Consider the following 23,914-nt stretch of genomic DNA (forward strand, 5'->3'; position numbering starts at 1 on the left):
TCGGCTACAGACTAATAGGCTTCTGATGGTGTGACGCATGGAAGCTTGGCAGCTTTTAACAAAGAATAGATATGAATTACTTATACTTGGTTTAAATTGCGTTGCCCTTATTTTGAGAAAGGCAGGATAATGTGACACATCCTAAACCTAGACAAAAGCATGTCCACACCTGGGAACAATGTCCATGTTCCAGCCCAGCCTGGTAGGACACACAATGTGGGTATGTTAAGGGGTCCCCATAGTTCTCCTGCCATTACTCAGCTCTGAGGTGCCCTGGTCATTGTGCCTCTTGGCTTGTGAGGTTTTGGTTCCTTAAGCTCTGAGGATCAGTTCTGATACTTCACTGACCAGGGGAAACTAAAGGGATTTTAATCCTGAGGTCCTGTGATCGAAACACAATCTAAAGTGAGAAGCTCATGACAAGACAAAAAGGACATCAGCTAAGACCGACATCTAAGAATCTCTTGGAGTGAGATGAGTGAAGGAAAACAAAACAGAAGAGCTGGAGGTCATGGCCATGCATAACACAAGGCAATACAGTGTGGTTCTGGAGAGCCCCAGGGAAGAGACTATTTCAAGAGACACTATTCACAGGAGGAGAATGGCAGAGCTCTGTCAGCCTCTCCATAATAGAGTATGCTGCAATATAGCAAGTTTAAGGCCCCTCTGTATTCCCAGAACACCAAGAGCAGAGTAGACCTGGTTTGAGGCAGGCCTGGACTCTCTTAACAGGTAACATAAGCTGAAAGGCATTAAAGAGGAGTAAAGAGTTGAGTGAGACTGATAAACTGGAGAAAAAAAATATATATGCAGTATTCAGAGCCTTGAAAGTAAGACAGAGAAAGGAACTCAGCAGGGAGCAGCAAGTTAAAAAATATACAGAAGAAAAAAGATATGATGCTTGGTACTCACCCAATAGTAGGACTAATATTGTGATCAAAGTGGTCCTGGACAAATCGACAAACAATGCTCGATTTCCCAACCCCAGTATCCTGAAAATAAAGAAAAGCATAACAGTGAGTTCAGGAGACCCTAGATAGCAATACTTCACCTGAAGAAATAGTCAAATAATTATTCGTGAAATTAAATCCTCTCTAGTGGCAAATGGGGCAGGTTAAATGTTTCAAAAGAAAGGCGAGCACGTGGATTATCCTATTCAAATGTGAGCACTGTGAATGCAGTTCCCCGGTCCTCTTCACAACACTCCCTTCTGTCCAAGCCTTGTATTTTTTGGGGTGGATTTTATAGTCTTGTTGCAAGGACTGCAGATCTTCAAGCACAGCCATTTACAAGAAAATCCTGTGTTTTCAAACACATGGTGCATTACCCAGCAAAGCCAGAGAAACTATTTCATTCAGGGCTGTTGCAAGGGCAGCCCAAGCATGCTTCCAAAACAGACGACTAAAGCCAACATTTTGGTACACTGACAGCACTGAGTGGAACTGACCTTTTCATGGCGAGATAAACAAGCCTGCTTGGTGGAAACTTCACAGAGACTGCAGGTGGTTTTGAAAAGGCAGGAATCCAAAGATTTGGATCCCCAGAGATGTGCAGCTATCGCTGTGCAGGTTGTATTACTGGACTGCAGCGGAACAGCATTACTTTAAATGCAACACAACTTGCTCTCTACACTGCAATGTATTACATTCGCAGGAATTGTCTTTTTTTTTACCCCCTCTCCCAATCAGGAAGGAAAAATAACAGCAATACAGTACCGGAACAAAACTCAGAATAACCTGGGAGGGGTGGGGGGAAAGCTTGGCATTATACAGAAATACTATTTTAGGCATTTAAGATATTAACAGCTTCCCCAACATACAGCATTTTTCGGTTTGTCTCTGTTATTCCACGAGGCCTTGGATGGTAGATAGAAGAACTTAAATTATACAGGGAATTATCAAGGAAGAGAAATAGCAATATCACTATGTCTCCCACAGAATTGCAAAGAGCCTCCTTAGAGACAAAAAGGATGCCAGGAAATCGATCCTGACCTTTCCAAGACATTAACAATGACAGACCAGGGTCCAATCTAACTCATTAAAAAGTCAATGGAAAGTTTTCTATTAATTACATTGGAAGTGATTGCAAAACTACCAGATTGCACCTGGTAGTTCCATTTGTATCCACACTTTAAGACACTTGACTAATTTACGCAAACATCGTGAAAATCGCCAAGATGAGAGAATATAGTTTGTTGAGAGCACTACACACATAACTACATATACAAAAAAAAAGCCTTAGCCTTTCCTGTAATCAATTTTGCAATATTTATTCTTCTTTTTGAATAAGAAAGAAAAAGAATGCCCATATTTAGATTTCCTTTCACCATACTTAAATGAAACTGTTATCGCCACTGGAAGCGAAGTCTTTATAGACAGCACTTAATAGAAAACCATCATTTAAACTCTCATATTTAATTCAAAGCTGTCCTTAGTCAGCTTAAAAGCCATAATAAATGCTCATGCTACACAGACGGTTGTTTATCTACTGTGTTCAATCAATAGGAAAAAAAGATCAAAGAGAAAAGCAGTGTTTAAAACCAGCCCCGCAGCTTTTCATGAATAGCAGCAACACATCCTGTTGCTATTCCCAAATTTTGCCTTCATTATCAATTCCAGGTGACATCTCTGTATAATTACGAGACTGGGATGGCAGAACACAATTAAAAAAAAAAAAGTCCTCTGCTGAAACAAAGGATCTAATTCTTATTCTGGATTTTAAATGTGGAGAAACTAGAACAACCACCCACTGGGGGCAGGGAATTAAATTTCCCTTTTGTGGGGACAGCGGGGACAGAGAGTTTCTGCCACCACGTTTGAAAGTCGCCATTGACTCCCGTGACCCAACGATGCTTTAGTTTCAGCTATAATACTTCCTTCAGCTCCCTCGACAGGTCACTCGGAAGGGCAACTACAGTTCCAGCTCCTGAGCAAGAGAAGCCCAGTTCTCTGACAGGGACATGACACCACATGCATGGACTAAAGTTTAGCTCATTTTCCTGGAAGCTCCTACCTCTTCATCTTTCAGTCTGTGGCTGTTACTAACATTTCGTGCTAGCTTTAAATGAACTTCAAAAGTTTCTGTCGCCCTCACATCTCTCGCAACAAGCAGGGCTAAACTTAAGCACATGCCAGGAACACCAAGAAGCTTAAAGGCATTCCTGCACTTTGCTCCTGGGGTTGCTTAGACTACAGAGAGGGCTAAACACACCGCTGGTGTAACTTCAGTGAAATCGATGGACTTGGACCACAAGTGAATGTGTCTTTAGGAAGACCACTGTTGCAGGCAGTGCTTTCCAGGAGCCAGGCAATTTATTGCACCAAGGAGTTCAGGTGAAACAAGCACTCGCGGCTTTGGTTTTGTTGCCTGGAGGACACAAACAGCCGGCTACTGGCTACCAGAGTATAATTAGAGCACAGAGGGGAAGGAAGTAAAAAAGCAAAGGCTTCCTACTTAAGGCAGTGATTATCATTCCAATGCAGGATTTAAAACCACTTCAGAAAATTTTCAGTCCATGTTACCATACCTGCGTCTGTCAAATAAGACACTTGCCTGAAACTAAAGCAAATCATGGTGGATGAATACTGTACAACTTGAAAACATAATAGGTATCTTTTATGACTAATCAGACCTTAGTTCCCTATTGTCAGCAGAAGATACCTTTCAGGTATCTCGCAGAATTCAATGAAAGCATGGTCGCTTCAAAGAAGTAGAAAAGGAATTCACTTCTCAGCAATGCATTTAATTAAGCCTCCTTACTAAGGCCGTACAAAGCTTTCCTGCTACCATCTGCTTTGTCCTTTGCTATATATTTTTCCTCTACATAAATCCATTTTTCTAACATCTGATGGGGATGATCATCTTTGTTTTGTCCCTTTTTCTTCAGAGGATTATAACAGATTTGTCGAGCCACATGCCTGGGTAACATTCACGCATGCAGATGACTTCATTTTTCAGTTCTCAAACTTCCGTTTTTCACCAGCATTTTTTTTTTTTTTTTTTTTTTTTACTCCACGCTAGTGTATATATAACAGCAACCATACACCAAGGAATAAAATTTTGACTTATGTAAAAGGGCACAGCGGTATTGAGCTGAGTGGATTGCACAACTTTCAGAAACTGAGAACATGTCCTCAGGAGTTATGCTGCACGTTAAGTAACAGATCCTGTAATTCCTCAGAAAAATCCGTATCTATCAGAAATCCAAGGGTTTCAGCACCATACTAGCTGACTCATCATGATCAAGAGTACACCACTTCATGAGAGGAAGGAGTGGCAAGAAAGAAATAAATATAAAATAATTATTCTGAATCAAGATATTCACAATGCATTTGATGAGCCACTCATGGAACCAACTGCACATTTTGCTTTTCTCCTTCCTTCTTCATAAGCCTCATAGCACACTCACCTTAATATCTGTTATAAAATGCATTGTACAGATATAAGTAAACAGGGTGGAGTGGGGTGGGGAGGAAGGAGAGGGGTGTAAACATAATTTACAGTAACTGAATCACTATTAGTTCACCAGAAGAAATACCTACAACTTCAGAATCTCTCACTGGTCAGCAAAATGGATATGGAAATCTGAAGCTGTAATCAGATGTTTCTGATAAATACAAGGAACTAGTGCGAGCATGACCAGTTGCTGATTTTTACTCTTTAACCCTGAAAAGATATTCTCTATTCCTCTGAAGTCCTATACCCACAGATTTATGAGGATTTTCAGAGCACCAGAATAGAGAGCACCGTGCTGCAAAAAACAGGGCTTCGACCCACACTCCTGCTCGCAGAGAACCACCCCACTTGCCTCTTCTCAGCTCACATTACTCTAAAGGAGATGAGACGGTGATTTCAAGCCAGCAAAATTACAGGATGCTGGCAACTCATTTGCAGGCAAACAACAACTGAGCTGCTGATTTCTTCTGGCTGATTTGCAGCAGCATAGAGAAAGATTAAAAAAAAAAAAAAAAAAGGCAGTTCAATATGAGCAATATATTTAAAAAGAAAACCATTCCCCAATTACAAATAGTCATTACCTCTGCCCACTGTTCCAGATGTGTGCATCCTGGCAGAAAAAAAGCTAATGCAGGAAAATTTAGCTCTTTAATTTAAATCTGGATGTCTCTTTTATACCTTTGCACAACCATAGAGCTCAGGCCTCCAAGCACTTTTCCAAATTGAAGGGAAATATACTACTCTGTAAACACATCCCTGATTAGGACATTAGTCTTTAGTCTTGATATTATAATAGCTTTTAATAAATTCAGAGGGGTCAAGTCCTATTGCACTGTGCAAACCAAACTCCTCTTGTAAATTCATTTTACATCTGAAATGCAATAAATGTTGAATTCACAAAAAGTCCACACATATCGTGACTGATGACTAAAGAGCAGTCCTATAATTATGCACACTGCTGCAACAGCTCTTTTTTTCTTGACTACACAGAATTTTCTTGACTACACAGAGGGCTTTTTAATTATATGTAAAATTAGATAAACCATGCAAAAATCCTTTCATGACTCTTGGATTTTGGAAACCAAATAAAACGAGAATACTAGACAGCATTTCACACAAGGAAACAGCACCTCAAGAACAAACATACTGAAGAAACTGCCTTCTGCCCTCCCACTTGCCAAGTAAGAAAAAAAAAAAAGAACATCTGGCTTGTAACCACCACAGATCTCATGACTAACTTCCCATTTCAGCTTTAAAAGTGTGTTGAGACACCCTGGAGATGGGTGACACAAAAATCTGCATTGAGGACTAAAGGAGAACGGATCTCTATAAAACAGGGATCGAACATATGGCTCCTTCAGAAGGATGGAAGTTTTCCCACCATTTTAGACAAAGCCAAGATTCAAGCCATGGTATTTCAATTTGTACAAATTTTTACAAATTAAAAATGTCTGTACCTCCAAAGGATTTCTCGTAATAACCAAGATTCATTGAGACATGACCTACAGGCAGAGGGTTTAACATGCTGTGCTGGTTTAACTGAGAGTTATTTTTTCTTCATGCAGTTAGAAACTTTTCTTATTAGCAGCTAGCACAGTATTTTGGTTTGGATTTACTACAAGAATAATGAGATAACACACTAGGTTTCCCATGCTTTGCCTGAGAAGTGCTAACTTATTTCTTTCAGTAGCTAGGCTGTGATTTGGAGTCAGTATGAAAAGAATTTAAGAACTCACTGATGTCTTGGCTGTTGCCAAGGAAACGAAGGACTTTTTCAACTGTCCAGCTGCAGGTGCAAGATAGCAGCTGGGAGAAAACATAACAGGATAGCACCTACATTGACATCCAGGTTGATCAATTAAATATTCCCTACCATTAGCATCATGCTCCGCATATAACCGGAGTCAGCTTTTCTGGCTCATTAGTTCCATTAGTTTAGTTAGCGCCATTCCAGTCCAGTTCTGTTCCGCTCTATTTGGAATTCTGCCTTTTGCTATTCTGCCGTTTTGCAGCTGGCCTTTGGCCTTTTTGTCTTTTGCCTTTTTGCTCCATCACTGCGACTGGCTGTTTGGGACCCGGGTGCTCTCCTTTCCGGGCCTGGCTGTTCAGCACGATCCGAGTTTGTGAGAAATTGCATTGAGTATTGCTTATTTTATATATAGTAGTACTAGTAGTATATTATTTTGTTGTTGTTGTTGTCTTATTAAACTGTTCTTATCTCAACCCATGAGTTTCTCCCTTCTTTTTTGGTTTTCTCTGCAACTCCACTTGCGGAGTGAGCAACCAGCTACCACGTTCCTGGTTGCAGGCTGGGGTTAAACCATGACACACACGTTTGTCTTACATATTGGAAGAAGAATTATTATACCCTAACAACCTGGAAGGTATTCATACCAAGAAGATAAGCGGGTAAAGACAATACTATTTCAACAATAATATGAGAAACACTTGGATACGACAACTCTGTATCCTTTCCCATAAGCAAGAAACTGAGCCCGTGGCTCGCATGGCTTCCACCGAGCTCTGAGGACTCCCCTGCATCTCTCCTGGTGGGAATGCATCTGCCCCTCAGAGCCACTTTGTGCTGGGGTTCCTCCCTGATTGCAAAGGCACCACAAGCCTTTGACGGCCCAGTCCTTCCTCTGAGGATCCCTGATCAAAAGAAAAAGTGCAACAAATGCAGTCAGAGCTGATTTACCATAACCCCCAGGCAGCCTCCCATGGCATAGCTTCTTCAGCATGCATATAGGCTAGAATTACAAAGCTGCTCACACTGATGAAAACCTGGGTTGTAGGCAGAAAGCAATGCTAGAACTGGCCAGCAAACTATTTTGAAGCTTTCTCATGGCAGGTTAGCATCAAGAGGTGCAATAAGTGCATGCACCAGAAATAACTATGGTCAAACTTGGCCCACCAGTGACCTTCTCAGCGCACCTTCCAGTGAGATAATCCTGCATTTGTCATCTTTCAGACACAGAGAGAAGGGAGGGAAAAAAAAAAAAAAAACAAAACCAACAATGACCCACAAACCTCTTCATCAAACATACAGAACAAGGGTACAGTCAACAAGCCGTCTCACTCTTCTGGAAGAGGATCTGCTCAGAAAGGAAGCTGGCTGTTCCTGATTATGGAGAGAAGCAACAGTTCCTGGCTCCCTGTCACATATTCATGCCACCGGACAAATTTCTTGGCTGGTTCACTACTAACTGAAAAATAACAGAGGAGCCAGTTTATGCTCAAGACTTTCCTAGCTAAATTCTCCTCTTTGTTACATTGATTTGACTCCTGCCAGTGCTATGGCAGATAGGAAGGAGAGGACCTTGCCTTACTCAGTGTAGAACTTTCATTGTTGAAGTAATTAAGATATACAGATGAAAACATTTGAGTTGGTACGAAGCTGCCAAAGAGGTGAAAACTGCCCTTTATCATCAATACATTTCGTATTTTGAATACCAAAAAAAAGGCACTCAAAATCTCTGCAACTGGCCAGGCAAATCTGAGATAGAAAGACACAGTTCAAACTTTAGGGAAAGAAAAATAATCAATGAGTCTTACAAAAAATGTAAATGCAGAAAGACCTTTCATTCCAGTAGCTCTGTTAAGTGCAGCTGGTTTTGACTTGGCAGTTCAGCTTCTCCACATTAAAATAGCTGTTCTTTCCACTGCCAGAATTGGCCACGCTTTAGTTTTTGATTTACAGCTGAATCCCCCTGGTCTATTCCCATTATCCTCAGCAGGACTTTGATGGAACTTGGAAACTGACAGCAGCGTAATCACATTGCAGTGCTGCTAGATGGTTAGCATTTATTAGCCATCGTCAAAGAAATCACTAGGCCTGTACCATAAAGTATACCTGGGCTTTTGCAGAAATGTATACTCAGCTCTGGTCAAGTCTGGTATCTAGGGGGAATGTCACTTCTCGGGCAAGGCCTGTCACGCAGCACTGAGACATGCAACCTGCATCTTTGATGCTTTGGGAGATGCCAGTCCTTAACCCAAAGGCACGTGATGTGGTAATGCTGAGTACAGGATTATGGCTCTCTTTTAAATTCCAGTAGGAGGTAAAAAAGCAATGAGCTGAACAACAAAATAAAGCTTTGCAATTTGCAGTCTGCTTTAGTTCTCTATGCCTGCCATTAACATTTTAATCATTACTCAGATGATCTGATGCAGGCAGCATTGCAATACTTTCCATGTCTTACTAATCCAGTTACAGCTGCTCTGGAAAGCTGTGGCAGGCGGCTTGAAGAGCATCTGAAACTGGCTTTGGATTTTTATCAACTGTATGAACATACAAGGAAGAGTTATGCACAACAGACTCCTGATCACAGTTTCCAAGGGCAGTATTTTAATCCAAGAATCACTCTACCCAATAAACTTTCACTAACCTTAAATGCATCTTTTGTCCTTCCCTGTATTTGGGCATCACTTACTTGTCTGAAGATGCTGCTGTAAGGAGAAATACCTTTCAGGAGACCTGGATTTCAGAGACACCCCTGGGACTGAACTGAATCTGCCAAGCATCAGGCTTGTCCTAGCAAAAACGCAGCCACGCACTGCGGAGTGGTGTCTAGGAAGAAGTGCAAATACCTTCTTGCTGTATTCAGTTTTTCCATCTGCAAGATGTATCAAGTGAGCAAATCCCACCACCGCACAAGTGCACAGATGAAAATACAAGAGCAGCCCCGCAGACTGACACATTGGCTCTCAGCTGCTTCACCAACACAAAACTGCCTGAGGCTTCAGCCCAAACCAGGGAGATGCAAGCTGAGGTGCTCTGAAGCCTCACTTCTGCGGTCAAAAGAATATGCACCTCATTTAGGACAGAAATAATTTTTGTAAATTCTGATTTTTGCTACAGTCCCATATAATGAGAAATAGATTATTTCCCCCTGTTCTCAGAGAAGATCCTATTCCTGTTGATGTGCTGGGATCCCCCTTCCAGAGCTATAGAATTGGCGCGGGAACACGCCTGCTTCCCAAAGCGGCAGGATGATTTTTCAGCTCCCTGGCAGGCCCTCTACCAAATGAGAGGTCTGTTGTGTTTTCCCTCTCTACGCCATCACCACCATCTTTAACTGTTTTACTTCATTACTTCATTACCAAGCCTGGCAATGTCCTTCTGCAACAAGAGCTCCAAACGACATAGGACGCAGCTTTGTGCCACCAGTGATGTACAAGGAGTTTCTACAAAGGCCCAAGGGATACGCAGTTGCACAGCAAGTTTTTGAACAGGAAGAACTGGAACCAGAGCTGGCCTCCAGGACTGTCTATGTGCCATTATGTACCTTCCCGAGTGAAAGGTACCAGCCAAACGAACAGCAATGCTCCCATTGAATATTGGAACCAAGTTCCCCAAGATCCCAGCACAAACACAGGGATCTCAATGCAACTGTGTTTTTAGGAGGAGGATTATTCCACAGTTCTTCAGAAGGAGCCACCACAGTTCTTTTGGTCATCTGTCCATGTGTGAACCTTACAACAACATCCCTCTCTGCATTTTTGTTTGTTGTATGCTCTTCTTTAAACTCATAATATGTAGTAATATTGGTATGTTTTAAGTCAGTCAGTATATTACTCTCACAAAGTTAGGATGGTCTGTGTCAATTTGCCCATGGTAAAACACCCTACAAATCACTTCTAATCGCTAGTGCATTGTCAGGCCAACGCTGGTGTTGTGGAGCATTAACTGCCTACAGAATAAGGCTTTTTCTTCTGGTATGCATTAGAATTAGATTAATTCTAATTCCCTCTACACGTAGGAAGCACACCACTTGTTCTCAGAGACACTTTTCTACGCACAACCAGGTCAGTTATATCAGAATACAATCCTTCATCCTAATGCTACAAGTACTGTGTCTGGCACAGGAATTCTTGGCTCTATCGTTCTTAGCTCACTAGCTGTTAAATGAAAATAATCACGACGTGATTTTACCTTGTAACAGCATTATGAGGATCTAAATCAGCCATAGTTGTAAAGTGTTCAGACAGTACTGTAAAAAAGAACCATTTAAGTGCCTTGAGAGACAGTCAAGTGCTGAGTTCGTTTGTTTGGTATTTATATACATCTTCAATACCACCTGTATATTCCTAATGGCTATTTTTGAATAGAAAAATATCTGCTGGCCAGGGCTTAATGCTAGCTGGCGTCTGAACACACAACGAATCTTCTGATCCTTTCTCTCCATTTGTTTTCCTTTTGCCCACATAGGTTATCAGAACACATACGGCGACTGCCCATCTGCTTCACCCCAGAGCTGGATGCGGCTGCAGCCCCGTCCACCTTTCCCCAACCAGCCACCAAAGCCAAACACCGGCTGCCAGGTTTCGGCTCCCTTACCAATGTGATTATTCAGCACGTGATTTCCTTTCACACGCATCCTGCTCACATCCTCCTGTGGAATTAGACACAGGCATGCATAGCTGCTGGGATATCTGCCATACTCAGGGCCAGGGAATGCAGTCCCACTGCATTCTGTGGGCTTCTCTGGAGTTAGTAAGTTTCTCCCTATTCACTGTGACAGGTCTATTGCTCTCCACCAGACTGCAGCCCAGTAAACTTTTAGAGATAAAAAACCCTAATGGCCAATTTTCAAATACACCTTCTTTAGTAGTTTGCTGCATCCTTTCCGCTCCCACAGACAAAAAAGAATATTTCCAGCCCTCTCGCACCCCGGACTGCAATATTACTTAGAATCTCTCCATCTTTTTTTTGTCAGAGATATGCCCAGAGACCCAAATCGACACCGTGGCCTCACCAAATATAAAGTATAAAAGCAAGCATACACGGTCAAAAGCACTTCATCATCCTATCAAAGCGATGTTCCGGGCCAGAGATAAGAGAGACTGAAGGGCTGCTAATGTCTGTACAGTAGCTAATGGTAACAATAAATTCACTTTCCCAGAGACATTCATATCTTCATATATGTACTATCATGTGAAACTGAAGTCTCTCCTAGAGTGTTTCCAAGATACTTGACATTATTCCGCTACCATAACTAGGGCTCCAATCTCAAGCTCCTCATGCTGATTTGAAGGCATAGAGAGTCACAGCTGCAGCCTGAAGAACTTCAAGGTGAGTGGACTAGTTGTATCTTTCCTCTTCTTTCTGCCCCAAACACTTGGTTTTCAAAAGGATTCACTCAAAGGGCTCCCTCTCATCTGGCAGCTAGTAGGCACTCCACTAACTTCAGCTGAAGATTTTACTCCAAACGTGGAAAAGTTTCTCCATTTGTGGCAATTCGAGAGAAGGAACATGATCACCTTGAAAGAAGGCAAGACGGTGCTGGAAAGACGACTTAGTCAGAAAGGGCACATCTTTCCTTTGTGCTTTGTCCAGTGACTGACATGCTATTAAATCAGCAGTAAGGAACAGATCCCTGTTTTACACTGCCCTAGCAATGGGTGGCAGGATTAGTGGTCAGTTAAACTATCTTCCACCCAAGAAACTGCAAAGTGGCCCACATGGCTGCTGTACATTTACTCACCCAGAGTTTACAGACCATGCTGCTCTTCCACGACCTGCCAACTTTTTTGCGTATGTAAAGTTGGCATGGGAATATAAGGTGATCTTTATTTATGAGACAGAGGGCTGCAGAGGGAAAGGGAGAACAAAGAAGCTTCCTTCAAAGCTATCCTTTAAAATAACTCCAATGCAGTAAAAATAAAGAAATAAAACCATATAGACAGAACAGAAATGTGACTGATGAAGAAAACATAGCCTGTGGGTCATTACTCCAGCTACCTCAGTTCCTTGCTCTTCAGCATGACTCAAGAACAACCAAACAGAATACAATCTAAAAAATAATAACAACGAATTAGCACGACAGCCAATCTAGCCCTGGAATGCCCAACTTAGCAGTTTTTAAAGCTCATCTACTTTGGTCAAAAAAACCTCCAAACCCATACTCTGATTCAAATATATATGCTTAATCATTGCATCTTGTTGTACAAAGTGCAAGCTAACCACACTGCCACACTATCATGAGTATAGATGGCAAAGATAAGAGTCTTCAATCATTATTCATATTATTTAGAAACTGCTTTCCCACATCAAATTTCCAGCTAATTCTCTGTGTCTTTTCTTACACATTTCCTTCCCCTTTCCACAGAAGTTGTCAAATTCAGAGTAGCAGCTGAACTGCCAAGAGAAATGGAGGGTTTTAAATTGAAATCAAAGAGCAGAATCTCAATCAATCATTTTCTTATGCCCTTGACAGCATGTGGCATGGACTGCTGCAGAGGAAGAAGTGCTTAGCCTGGTGGAAAGGAAGAGAGGAACTTGGTGTTTATTTGTATTCCTTCATCTCAAATTGTCGCTTTTGGGGGCACTGGCTATTCACTTAAGATGCTGGATTCCTTGTTTTGAACTGCCTCTACAGTTTCGAGCGAGAGCATGAGCTCTATAAAAAGCAGCTGCAAATAAGGTGGTATCAATCTAGCTGACTAATAGGACGGGAGGCTGAAAGAAGAAATGAGAGGAGCACCTTTCAGGGAGAAATCACACACACACACAAATCTTGTTTGGAGTAGCAGCAGATGCCAAGGAACCTACAAAAGAAACTCCCACTGGATGGGGGGAAACCCAACAGTGCAAAGTCTGAGGGCATCCTTAGCAAGACTTACTCGTACTTTACAGTAAATTGGCTTTTGAGTACAACAGTGTGGTCACAAGCTGTGCAGAAGCAGCCCAGCCTTTTCATGACCTCAATGTTGAACACACACTGGCTGATAAAGTCACAGGGAACAACTTTGCTTCAAAAAAAAATGACTCAAGACTGAACACATGGCAAGAAGCAAAACCCCTCTCTACCTGACACAGCTGCCCACCAAAGCAAGCTCCATCACAAAACCAAACCCTGTAAAAACCTTCTCCAAGGGCTCGACTGTGCTGCAATGCAAAGGAGGGCATTGAATTGGGAAATAGCACCACCTGGTGACTCCCGTGCCAAAGGGAGAAGAAAACAAGTCAACTTGGCCATACGGGGAAAGGAGAAATGACTACTGACTGTTCAAGTGAGTCGGGAACCAAGAGTCTGTGTAAGGAGGGAATGAGGACTGCATGATGGAGTTACAAGAACTACACAGGTGGGATAGGTGAGATGGAAAGAAGAAAAGTGCCTGAATGCCTTTCCTTGGAAACACGGGCACCTCCCACTGCTCTTACCACCTTGAGATCCCTGCCTGGCAATGAGTGGTGTGAACGCAGCAATGGCAGCTGCAAAGGATGTCCCACACATCTGTATCAGTGCCAATGAACTAAGAAAAAAAAAACCAAAACAGCACCCAAACCTGCACAGTATCAAAAATGTTGTATACCACACAAGGAAATTTTTTTTTTTACTTTTAAGAGACCTATAGCTGTGGGACTTGATCGAGTCACTACCATCCAAAGAAGAACCGTATTTCTAATTGCCCTCTATTGATTCTTGAATCCTCTTGGATCCTCTTGACCAAGGCATAACACAGACCAGCAGGTAAACCTACCCTGCCAGATGCCCTTTAAGTGATAAGGAAGTGTATTATCTCACACTCCATGGTATGCTCTCCCACCACCACAGTTCACCTTAATGACCTCTCCCTGTTATTGCTTTGCTGACTTCCCATCTGAGCACCACCACAGACACCTAAAAACGGTCACTTCCATATTCACCACTTGATTTTTTGGATGAGGAGGAGAAATGAGCACCCTGGTTTACTGTATGAAAATTCCTACTGTGGTGCCACAGATGGGCAGTGGTCACCACCCATCCCACCCCCAACAAAGAAGGAACCAAGAACAAACTTAGCAGATCTCTGCAGCATGTGAAACCTCAACAGGGAGAAGCTAAGTAAGGCCAAAGTAAAACAAAAATTGCAAGTCTTGCTTTAATGCCAATGAAATTTTCATGAGAGTAATATCTGATTTTGGAAACTCAAATGGTCAGAGTTTATTTTCTGGACAAACTTGGGAGAACTTTTAACATCTGCACACTTCCATCCTTTTCCTACCCACTCTATCTCAAGATATACATACAGTCACAAAAATCCACTTGACGTACCACTCTTCATACAGATAAATTCCCTTTTAAAATACAGTAGAAATCTGTGTGAATGATATCTGCTTAGGAATCCTGAGAACTGGCTCTGAACTTGAAAAATTAAGTCAGGGATAAGTGTAATGAAGTAACTTGCAAGTCACTGTACTTCACATTGTCAACGATAATTGAGTATTGATTGCAGGGGCTGTTATCGCTATAGGCCATATGCACGCACAACAGCATAACAATCTGGTTAAATATCATTCATCATCATTGTGCAATGCAGTGATCAGAGTAACTGAATTCAATTTTCAGACTAAATACATAAATAACCTGAGGCTTTCATAGTTCAGTAAACACGTTAGGCAACAGCATCCTGACAAATGTTGGGTTTGAGTATAGTTTGGCAGCAAAAATGGGATAAACAATCCTGTGTTATTCTTTCCAAACTAAATTATTTTTCTAAGTGAACCTTCCCCACATATATTTGTAGCAGCTGAAACTTTCAAAATAATTGTAAGACGAGGAGATAATCTTTGACCTGAATTGCTGTTTGACACAAAGTTCTGTTCATACTCCAATACCTTGTCTCTTCCACTGTCAAATCCTATCATTAGGAGCCATAATTTCAAAATACAGACTTGTTAGTGTCACTTACTAAATAGGAAGGAAAAAAAATAATTTGATATATCTGTCCTCACATAGAAGATATTCAAAATTTTCCAGTCAGTCTAGAGTTGATAATCCAATCCAGACTTTATAAATTCATATTATAGATTGCCTACAAATCCCAGGCTGGATGAAAACTTCTCGTTTACGTTTTCTTTTATTAAAAGAAGGCAGTGGCTCTTACGCAATCAACTATATGCACATCAGCTAGGTACAGTGTTTGAGGTAATGGCTCTTGGTGTTCAGTTTACTATTTTGGTAACACAAAAATTGTCCAGCAGCTGCCTGGAAAATTTGTTATAGGGTTGAATTACCTTCAAATTTGCCCATCTAAGCTCAGTAAGCAAATCAATTAAATGTTCAGACATTGCCCTCCCAATCTCTAACCACCTCACCTGCAACTTATTATTGCATTTCATACCAAAGAGGAAGAAAAAAGCCACATAAATGATGAGTGCCACGTGAAACACCAGTTGAAAACTTCAGTCCAGGAGAAAAGAAAGCCTGACGGTCTTGCAGCAATGGGCAACAGAGAGGAAGGAGGCAGAGTTTCAGGGGGCAGCTATATAAAGATATTTCCTCTAACAAATGGGAACCAGCCTCATGGCCCCGGACCTTTGCTAGAGGATCCCTAGTTCAGGGTATGTCACCTACCAACAATTAGAGGCAAACAACTCTTCCTTGTCTCTCGGCTGGCCAAAGACGGAGGGACGCCAGCAACCTCGAGGGGTTCAGGAAACACCGTGTGGGTGGGACAGGGGCTAAGGATTTCTTTTGTGGTTTTATCACCAAAACTCTGCCTCTGCTTATCAGTTCCTTTTTAGCTGATACAACATGTAAAAATCAGCAGTCTCCAAGACAGTATCCTTTTAGCAGCAGCCTAAAGGTTGGATGGCTGCTAAGAGCACCTTCTTCACTCAGTCTGCCCTTACAATTTGCCAGCCCACCGGCAGCCTTTGGAAACCTGCATTCTTTAGCCTTCCAGGCACATCACAAGGTGTGCCTTCTCCTGGGGCATCAGGGGAAGAGGGGGGCGAGTTGAGATTTGCTGGAATTTGCCAGTATTTGTTATCTACAATTAAATGTAGATAACATGTACGTGTAGATAATGTACATCTAGGTGGACATTAAATGGCATCAAGGAGATGTCTAAAATCCTTAAAGCCGGGGGTTTTCATTTCCTGAACCGATGTGCAGGACTGGGAACTGACAATCAGAGGCTTGCATAAACCTAAATCTGTGTTAGAAAAGTTTTCACCGAACTATTGTGTTTAATTATCTTGACAGTGATTTCACATTCACTTCACCTATTGTCTGGATCTCAAGCTCTCCCTCATACAGTAAACATCACTATTTTGAACAGCATCAATAAAGACGCACCTGGTGCTTTCCCCTCTGTCATCCAAGCAAGTAAACAGAAGAGATAACAGCAAGCAGAGCAGAATAAAACCGAGGGTCGAATTTTTTATCTGTGGATTCACTGTGTGCTGCTGTGAACTTGCTGAGAGTAAAACTATCTGCACTGAACAGGCTCATAAATGGAAGACACTGTCAGTGCAAGGCCATATCCCTTAAGCAGTTGACTTCTTGAATGTTTTCACCACCTGTTGATTTCAGCAGGAATAAGACTCAGCAACTCCTAAAGCTGATACCACTAGTGCCATGAAATCCAGTTTTTCAGGGAAAAGCCCTTAAAATGAGCAGGAACAAGTTTTGTTGCTGTTATTGTTTAAGGGACCTTCCTCTCTCCACTACAAAAATAATTAGGAAATAAGTATCTACCTTACAACTGACTCACAGAATAAAGTTTTGATTCACCTAGCCAATTTTTCTCATCTTCACTTCTAAATTAGAAAACAGAAGTAGTGAAAAGCATATGGACTTTGCAAATCTCAAATGAAAACACGCTTGGGAGTATTTTAATTGGATTGTTAAACCATGAAGTTTAGTACAGTTAAGAATGAATAGCCAGGCTAGAAGAAAAGCAGATCTGATCTTTTCCTCCAAAGCAGGAAGAGACTGAGCCACACAGAAGGTACTGAGGAGCCCCGCTCAGGACAGGCTGTTTGGATGCTAAACATGTTTTCCATGTCACAGCCTGAGTGATTGAGACCGTGTGGGACTGAGTCCAAAGCTCCTGCAGACCCCAGACATGGCAGAATGACAGGCACAGGGATTTTGGACAACACCTCAAGTGGCCCATGAGATCCCACCAGACCTTCCCTTTCATTTACCAGATCTGTGACAGTATGTTCTTGACCAGTCAAAAGACACCACCTTAATTTAATGCAATGTAAACAACAATTCTGCTAGTTCAGCTGGACAAAAATGTTTTGAAACACCAATGAAACATGCTAAGTCAGACAAAGTTACAGCTTTAAAAGACGAAAAAAAGGAAACTGAAGGCTAAAACCAAGGGAGAGGTGGCAGGGGTTTTTACCGCACCTTATGATTTTTCATATGTATTACTCCGTTAGCTGTTTTGCTCTGTGTGGTTTTTTGTTTCCTTATTTTCAGCTTCTCTTTCCCTTGCTCCTTCTCCAACTTTACCCTGTATTCCTGACTCCCTCCCACTGGTCCCCCGTAAAGCTCCTCTCATGCTTTCCCTCGGTCTCTCAGTTTCGGTTCTCCACTTCCTCCTCCTCCATTAATCTCCTTCTTTATCACTTTGTTCCTCCAAATCTCCTCTACACCAACTTTTACACCCCTTTTTCTACTGGTGGTCATCACTTCAACTATACAAACTTAATTTATTTGGACTTATTCTACAGTTGTCAGAGATTCATTCTCTCCCTCTCTCTTTCACTGCACTAGCCTAAAGGAGAAGGCAAACCTGGGCATGAAACTCTGCATCAACTTAATCGTCAGGTCAAATAAAGCTTTGTCTCCAAAAAGCCTATGAGATGTTGAAAACCAAGCAAAGGTAAAACTAAGCTACTTTATCTGGCTTTTATGTTAAATGACAGGAATCACTCAAGAGCTGCATTATCTCAAATACTTAACTTACATAAAAGTTTTATCTTTGTCCTCCACGCAACACTGCATTCAGCTGTGTATCGAAGTATACATTGAGCTTTAAGCTTGGGATTCAATTTAGCTGGTTCAGACACGCTCAGAATTAAACACGTGCTTAAGAACACTACCCAAATTAGGGCTTCCATAACAATCTTAACAACAATCTTAAATCAGCATTTATGTTACCTGGTTTTATACAACTGCCATTTTTGCCATGTAAAACATGCTCCAACTGCCTGTCTAATGCCTAGGCATGCATTTATTCTTATCAAGCAAACCCTGCATGAAAAGAAAATAAACAAAAATATCAAAGAGGGGGGGAAAAAAAAATATATCAAAGGACACAACAATTGACTCCAAAGACTATTCACATAAACTACACTCTGCTGCTGGAGTCATGACAGTTGAAGATATTAAATCTGGGAGACAGTGTTTAATTCCTTCATTGACATTCAAGCAAACTAAAACAAAGTCCAACTTTCCTTGAATTTTCAACAAGAGAAATATCATCCAAAAAAAGAAATACGCTGACTTAAGTGATAACGTTAGAAAAAACCTTGTTTGTAGCAAACTCAAGAACTGAATACCCTAAAAGAGAGATTGCCTGTGTAGCATTGCAGAGGTTTAAGTCAGCACGGATTGTGCACCATGAAGGACTCCTGGTCTAAATGTAGTTGGAATCTTCCTGTTCATAGCAGCTTTAACAAGATATATTACAAGTGTTAATTTTATGACTCTTAAAATAGACCCACTTATATTTAGTACACCAAGGAAAAAAAAAATTTAAAAAATAGATAGTGGGCTTCCTATCCAATAAAAGGAATTTGTTCTTTCTCATTTCCCAAATCCCTCCAGTAATTAATGAACGACCGGATTTATCCAGCCACAAAGTGGAAGTGTGCCCTTACAGACTGGTACCGTTCTGCGTCACTCAGTGAAAGGTGGGTTTTTTTAAATTAACAAAGACTGTCTTAAGCAAACAAATATAATATTTGCTTCCACAGATGGCAGAAGCTGCTTGAGATTAAAATTGTGACTGTGCATGGACAAATGCCTCCAATTTTTTCAGTTGTAATACGCTTTTAACTTCTAAACTAATAGCTGTAGCAATAATGTACTTTATCCCCCTTAAATCAAGCAGTTAAAAATCAATTAAAGTCCCAAGAGCCAAGCTGAGCCTTGGTATGACTCTATACCGCATTCAAGGGAGTCCTCTCAGAGATGCTTTTCAAATGTCAGTTTTTGGGAAGCCTGGTGTTCCCTATTAACAGCTTTCTGTGTTGGCACACACCAGATGTTGACCAAACACCTGAGGATTCCTCCTCTGTCACCCAGTTCCCAGCACCAGCCTCACAAGCAAGAAATGGGCACACCTGGAGAACATACACAATGGCAATCCTGGAGATGAGGTATCAGCTACTGATTACAAGCATAAACGAGAAGGTTAAAGCTCCTCCAATTCCCACTGTATCTCATGGGTCACCAGTGAGTACGGGAGGACAAGTAAATGGCTTCAGACACATCCCATCGCCCAGAAACACAGCTTTGCTGATTAACCATTAGATCCTATTGGCACTTACCAAGTTTTGTTTGCTGCAGAATTATGGGCCAAAACCCACAATTTTTTTCAAAATTAAACCCACTTTAGGAACCTCTTTAATTCACTTTGGTTCTGTACACAGGCTTTAAAGCAAAGGAAGATCTGCCTCAGAGAGTTCCTAACTGTAGGTGAATTCCTGCAAGAGGCTGATCGTCGTCATTTTAAAAGATTGCCCCTGACAGTTTTTTATAGTCCCCTGCATTTATGCCTGGCAAAGGCTGACTGGTCCGACCGGGACACCCGATGACGTCTGCAGCATCCTGTCGCTCTGCTGACAAAGGAAGAAACGCTAACTTGGGGACACAAAGTATTTAGTAGCTGGATTTCACGCACATGTACTTCCACATGTTGTCCAAATAAGAACTTATCCTGTCCAAAACAAAAAGTGCAAAACCGCAACTGCTCTACCCTCTTCTCCAAGAAACACAAAAACCGCACACTAACTGGTATTTAAGTTTAAAAATAGCCAGGCGAAAATATAAAGCATTTGTTCCACTGCCTGTTGTTCAGCTTTCACGAGCAGCCCTGCGAGGCTGGAGACTGTAAATCAAACCACTGGCATTTGCTTACACAAGGCTGTGCTCCCAGCTGGCCTCCCATCCACCTCCGCTGGCGGCTTTCTAAAGCTTGGATTCGTGTTCTTGCGGTGGTGTTCAAAACTGAAGCGTTCATGGGGAAGGGTGTATAAGATGTTTCAAAAGAAAGCTGAAATGTCTGCCTTTCTTGGCATATTACAAGCTAAGCTGAGATGGAATTTAAAAACTTTCCTTCCGCCTTGACCCTTACAGCATTACCCTATCTCAACAAGGTAGGCAGAGAGAAGGAACACATCTCAGTGAGAATAAAACCATTTCTTATTCTCATTTACCTGGGGAGCACATGCCATATGGCAGTTCTCGCGCATCTTCCAGCAAGGGGCTGTAGAGTTATATTCACATGAGCTGCCCCTAGGCTGCAAATGTGAGGTAGTGGGGGGCATGACAAGCCCCAACAAGCAGCTGAGCCCTCTCCAAAAAGCAGGCGATGATCTAACCCATTGGTGTGATTAGTACTGAATTCAGGTAGGATTTTTAAATTTTTAAAAATATTTTACAATGCAGCCAATTATCCAGAGGAAGTAGAACGGAAAAAATAAATCAGCTTAAATCTAATGTAAAAGTTGGTGGGCTAAGCAGTTAGAAATACCAGGCCATGTGAACTACATGGAAAAGGCCAGGCTGAACACTAGCTTGCAGTGGCTTTCAAAGGGAAAGCCCATCAGAGCAAAACACTTGAGGAAAGTTTAGTAGTGGTGAGCACTCCTCTTCCTCCTCCTCCAGCAGGCAGGGCCACTGCCTGGACTGCCCAAAGACAAGCTATTCCCACCCATGTCCTCATGCCACCCCTGCAGAAAGTCCCAGGGACACCAGAGCAACCCAAAACCAGGAGCTTTGGCCATGCCGGGGGGCTGTGTGCTACGCAATGGCCCTCCATGACACTGGGTCTGGCTCACCCATGGGGCTGCAAAGCTGGTGAGGAGCTGATGAAGCCACAACCCAGAGTAGGAAGATCTTCAGTGTCGCCCTGTGTGCCAGCCTCCACAGCATGTGTGAGGAAACCGAGGAGCAGAAGAGGCTCACTGCCAGCTCTGGAGACACCAAACAATCGTTACACTGAAAAAGAGATCCACGGTGCTTTCAGCTTAACAGATGAGCTCCATAAAAGAACCAGAGCAACCCTGAGAAAGTGATGGGTACGCTAGCTAACTTAGCCAGGGCAAATGCATTTGTTCCCTTCGACGTAAGGACCCAGTAGAGCAGACCAGACGAACCCTCCCTGTTTCCCAACCATCCTTCCCGACCCTCTTGGAGGATAGCTCTGGGTACCACGTTTTGGGCATTCAGCTAGCCCCAAAAGAGGCTTGAGAATAACATGAGCAGAGGAAGCCACAAATCTCCACGAGGACGTGTAGATGATGGCGAGGCGGTCAGACCACAACTCCAAACTACAGCCCTCCATCAGCAAGGGCTGACGAGCCACTGAAGCTGAGGAGAAACAAGTTGCCTTGCACTCAGTAACTTGTTTTCTGAGGCAGCACGTGAACTGCTGAGAAGGTGGGAGGTCAATGGTGGAAACCTGCTAAAGCCAGCTGTGTTCCCTTTCAACACGCTCCTCAAAACCAAGGGGCAGGAAAGGAAGAAAATGGTACCTGTCCTGACCTCACGTGTATCGGGATGCAGCCAGAAAATACATGGCCAACAACAGTCCCTGCAAGGTCTAACAGTCCTGAAGACCGGGCAAATGGCATTTGGAAGAACGAGCAGAAGGGAGGCAAAAGAAACGGTGGCTGTTTGAAGGTAACCGGAGCAGAGCTGTGGCTCCGGCCTCCCTGTAAATGCTTCTCTCAACAAGGAGTTAGCTTGAGAAATTTTAGAAAGAATACGCCTATCCAGCCTGCACACTTGCAGAGTCCACAGCATCCACGTACTCAGCTCAGACCCAACCCAACACCGGCAAAATTTGCCAGCACTGTAATTTATAAACACTACCACATGCAAAAGCCCTGCAGGCTCAAGAGGCCTTTGCCCATGACCAGCTCAGCTAATGCCCATTTTGCCTCTTCCTTCAACTGCTCTCTAACTGCAACACGCCCTATCAAGGCGGCAAATTATCACCTTAGAAACGAGTCGTGCCATCAACCAGAGTCTCAGACAACATACTTTAAAGTGGCCTTTGAATATGGCTTGACTTAAGCCAGTTAAAAGGAATTGTCTGATGAGAGGGTTTCTCTTTTCCCTACACATTTCTTGCATGCAGAGTTTCTGGTTGCTTCACACAGTCTGCCTCAGCGCTACTTCACCGAATATGGCTAAAACTGCATTCATCTGTGTTAAAACATGGAGTTTATTAGCAATTCAACTTACTTATTTTCACAGAAAGAACCTACTTTTTTCTCAGAATTACTGTAAAATAAGAAGTTTCACAATTTTTCAGCCAATACTAAGAAATCAAAAAGAGGGACTACAGCAAGGGGCTGAGGAAACCTTAAAAAAAAAAAATTGGTAATACTATAAGCAAAATAACTAAATACAATTTAAAGACAGTAAAACTACAACCTGCACATAATTTTTGGATGATAGCCACAGCAAGGTCTCATTTAATGGGCAAGTTATAAGCAGCAGAAAGGAGCTGAGAGCTGGTTATCAGTGGATTGGAGTCGATGACATGCAGTCCTCCCAGCAACAGGCACCAGCCACAGGGTATTCTTTTGCTGTCCAGCTGATTAGTAGTAACGAGCTTCCTCTTCAGAGGCTTTGCAGCTACGGAAAGTAAAACCCGCTTTAAGTCCTGCCTTCTGTTGTTTCAGAAATCCAATTTGGTCGTGCTGCTGGAAACGAAAGCAGAATGTGGCCTCTGCTTTCTTTTCCTAGAAGGATGTTCAGGTCATAACCCAGCCTACTCACTTTTCTAAGCAATCCCATCCAAATTTTTGGAAGATATGAGTTGTAGTGGATGCACTCGACCCCCTCCAGCCAAACCAGCAGCAGTTTGGTACAGACTCCAAAGGAGTCTGTACTCCCCTGCGACATGAGTAAACACAAGAATTTTGTAGGCAGGTCAGGAAAGCAGTAAGGCCAAGATCAAGATGAAATCCTGAATTCTGTTAAATTCAGATAAATTGTTTACCTACATATTTAATGCCTACATTGCAAAAATCTGATTTAGCCATTTAAACATTTTACAAATTAATATGAAAATGGTAGATTGGGCTTCTGAACATACCTACTAATTGACAAGAGAAAAGGCATTTCTCATTTCCTATGTAACTGGATTTTTATGCAATATTTCTCCCCGAAAAACAGAATAACCACAGTCCCAGTCTTCTTCGGTATCCTGGTAGAATGTGTTTTGAACAGCAAAGCAGGGCAATGGAGTATGGAAATAAGCACGCATAAGCGCCAACTTCAGAGAATCCTTCACCAAGGAAGAATACAGAGAATACCATTTCCCAAGGAAATGAGGCATGTGTAGTCATGCTAACCATGTGTCTGGCTGTCTGCCTTTCAGTTCCCCATGGACTTAAAATCATTGTCCGGTTTTACGCATGATTTGATGTTTCACTATAATGCAAAGAAATAGGTGGCTAGGAGACAGACACAGATAAGGGCTCCTTTGA

At 42.2% G+C, this 23,914-nt stretch overlaps 1 protein-coding gene across 1 annotated transcript in view; it reads right to left on the bottom strand.

Annotated features, from left to right (window-relative positions):
• The window catches only part of RAB31 (RAB31, member RAS oncogene family), a 66,140-nt gene that overhangs the window by 36,782 nt on the left and 5,444 nt on the right, over positions 1-23,914 (bottom strand). The window contains 1 exon segment of the mRNA XM_065628406.1: positions 913-992. Within this exon segment, the coding sequence (XP_065484478.1) occupies positions 913-992 (80 nt within the window).

The sequence above is a fragment of the Caloenas nicobarica genome, chromosome 2 (assembly GCF_036013445.1).
Source record: "Caloenas nicobarica isolate bCalNic1 chromosome 2, bCalNic1.hap1, whole genome shotgun sequence".
Taxonomy (NCBI): domain Eukaryota; kingdom Metazoa; phylum Chordata; class Aves; order Columbiformes; family Columbidae; genus Caloenas; species Caloenas nicobarica.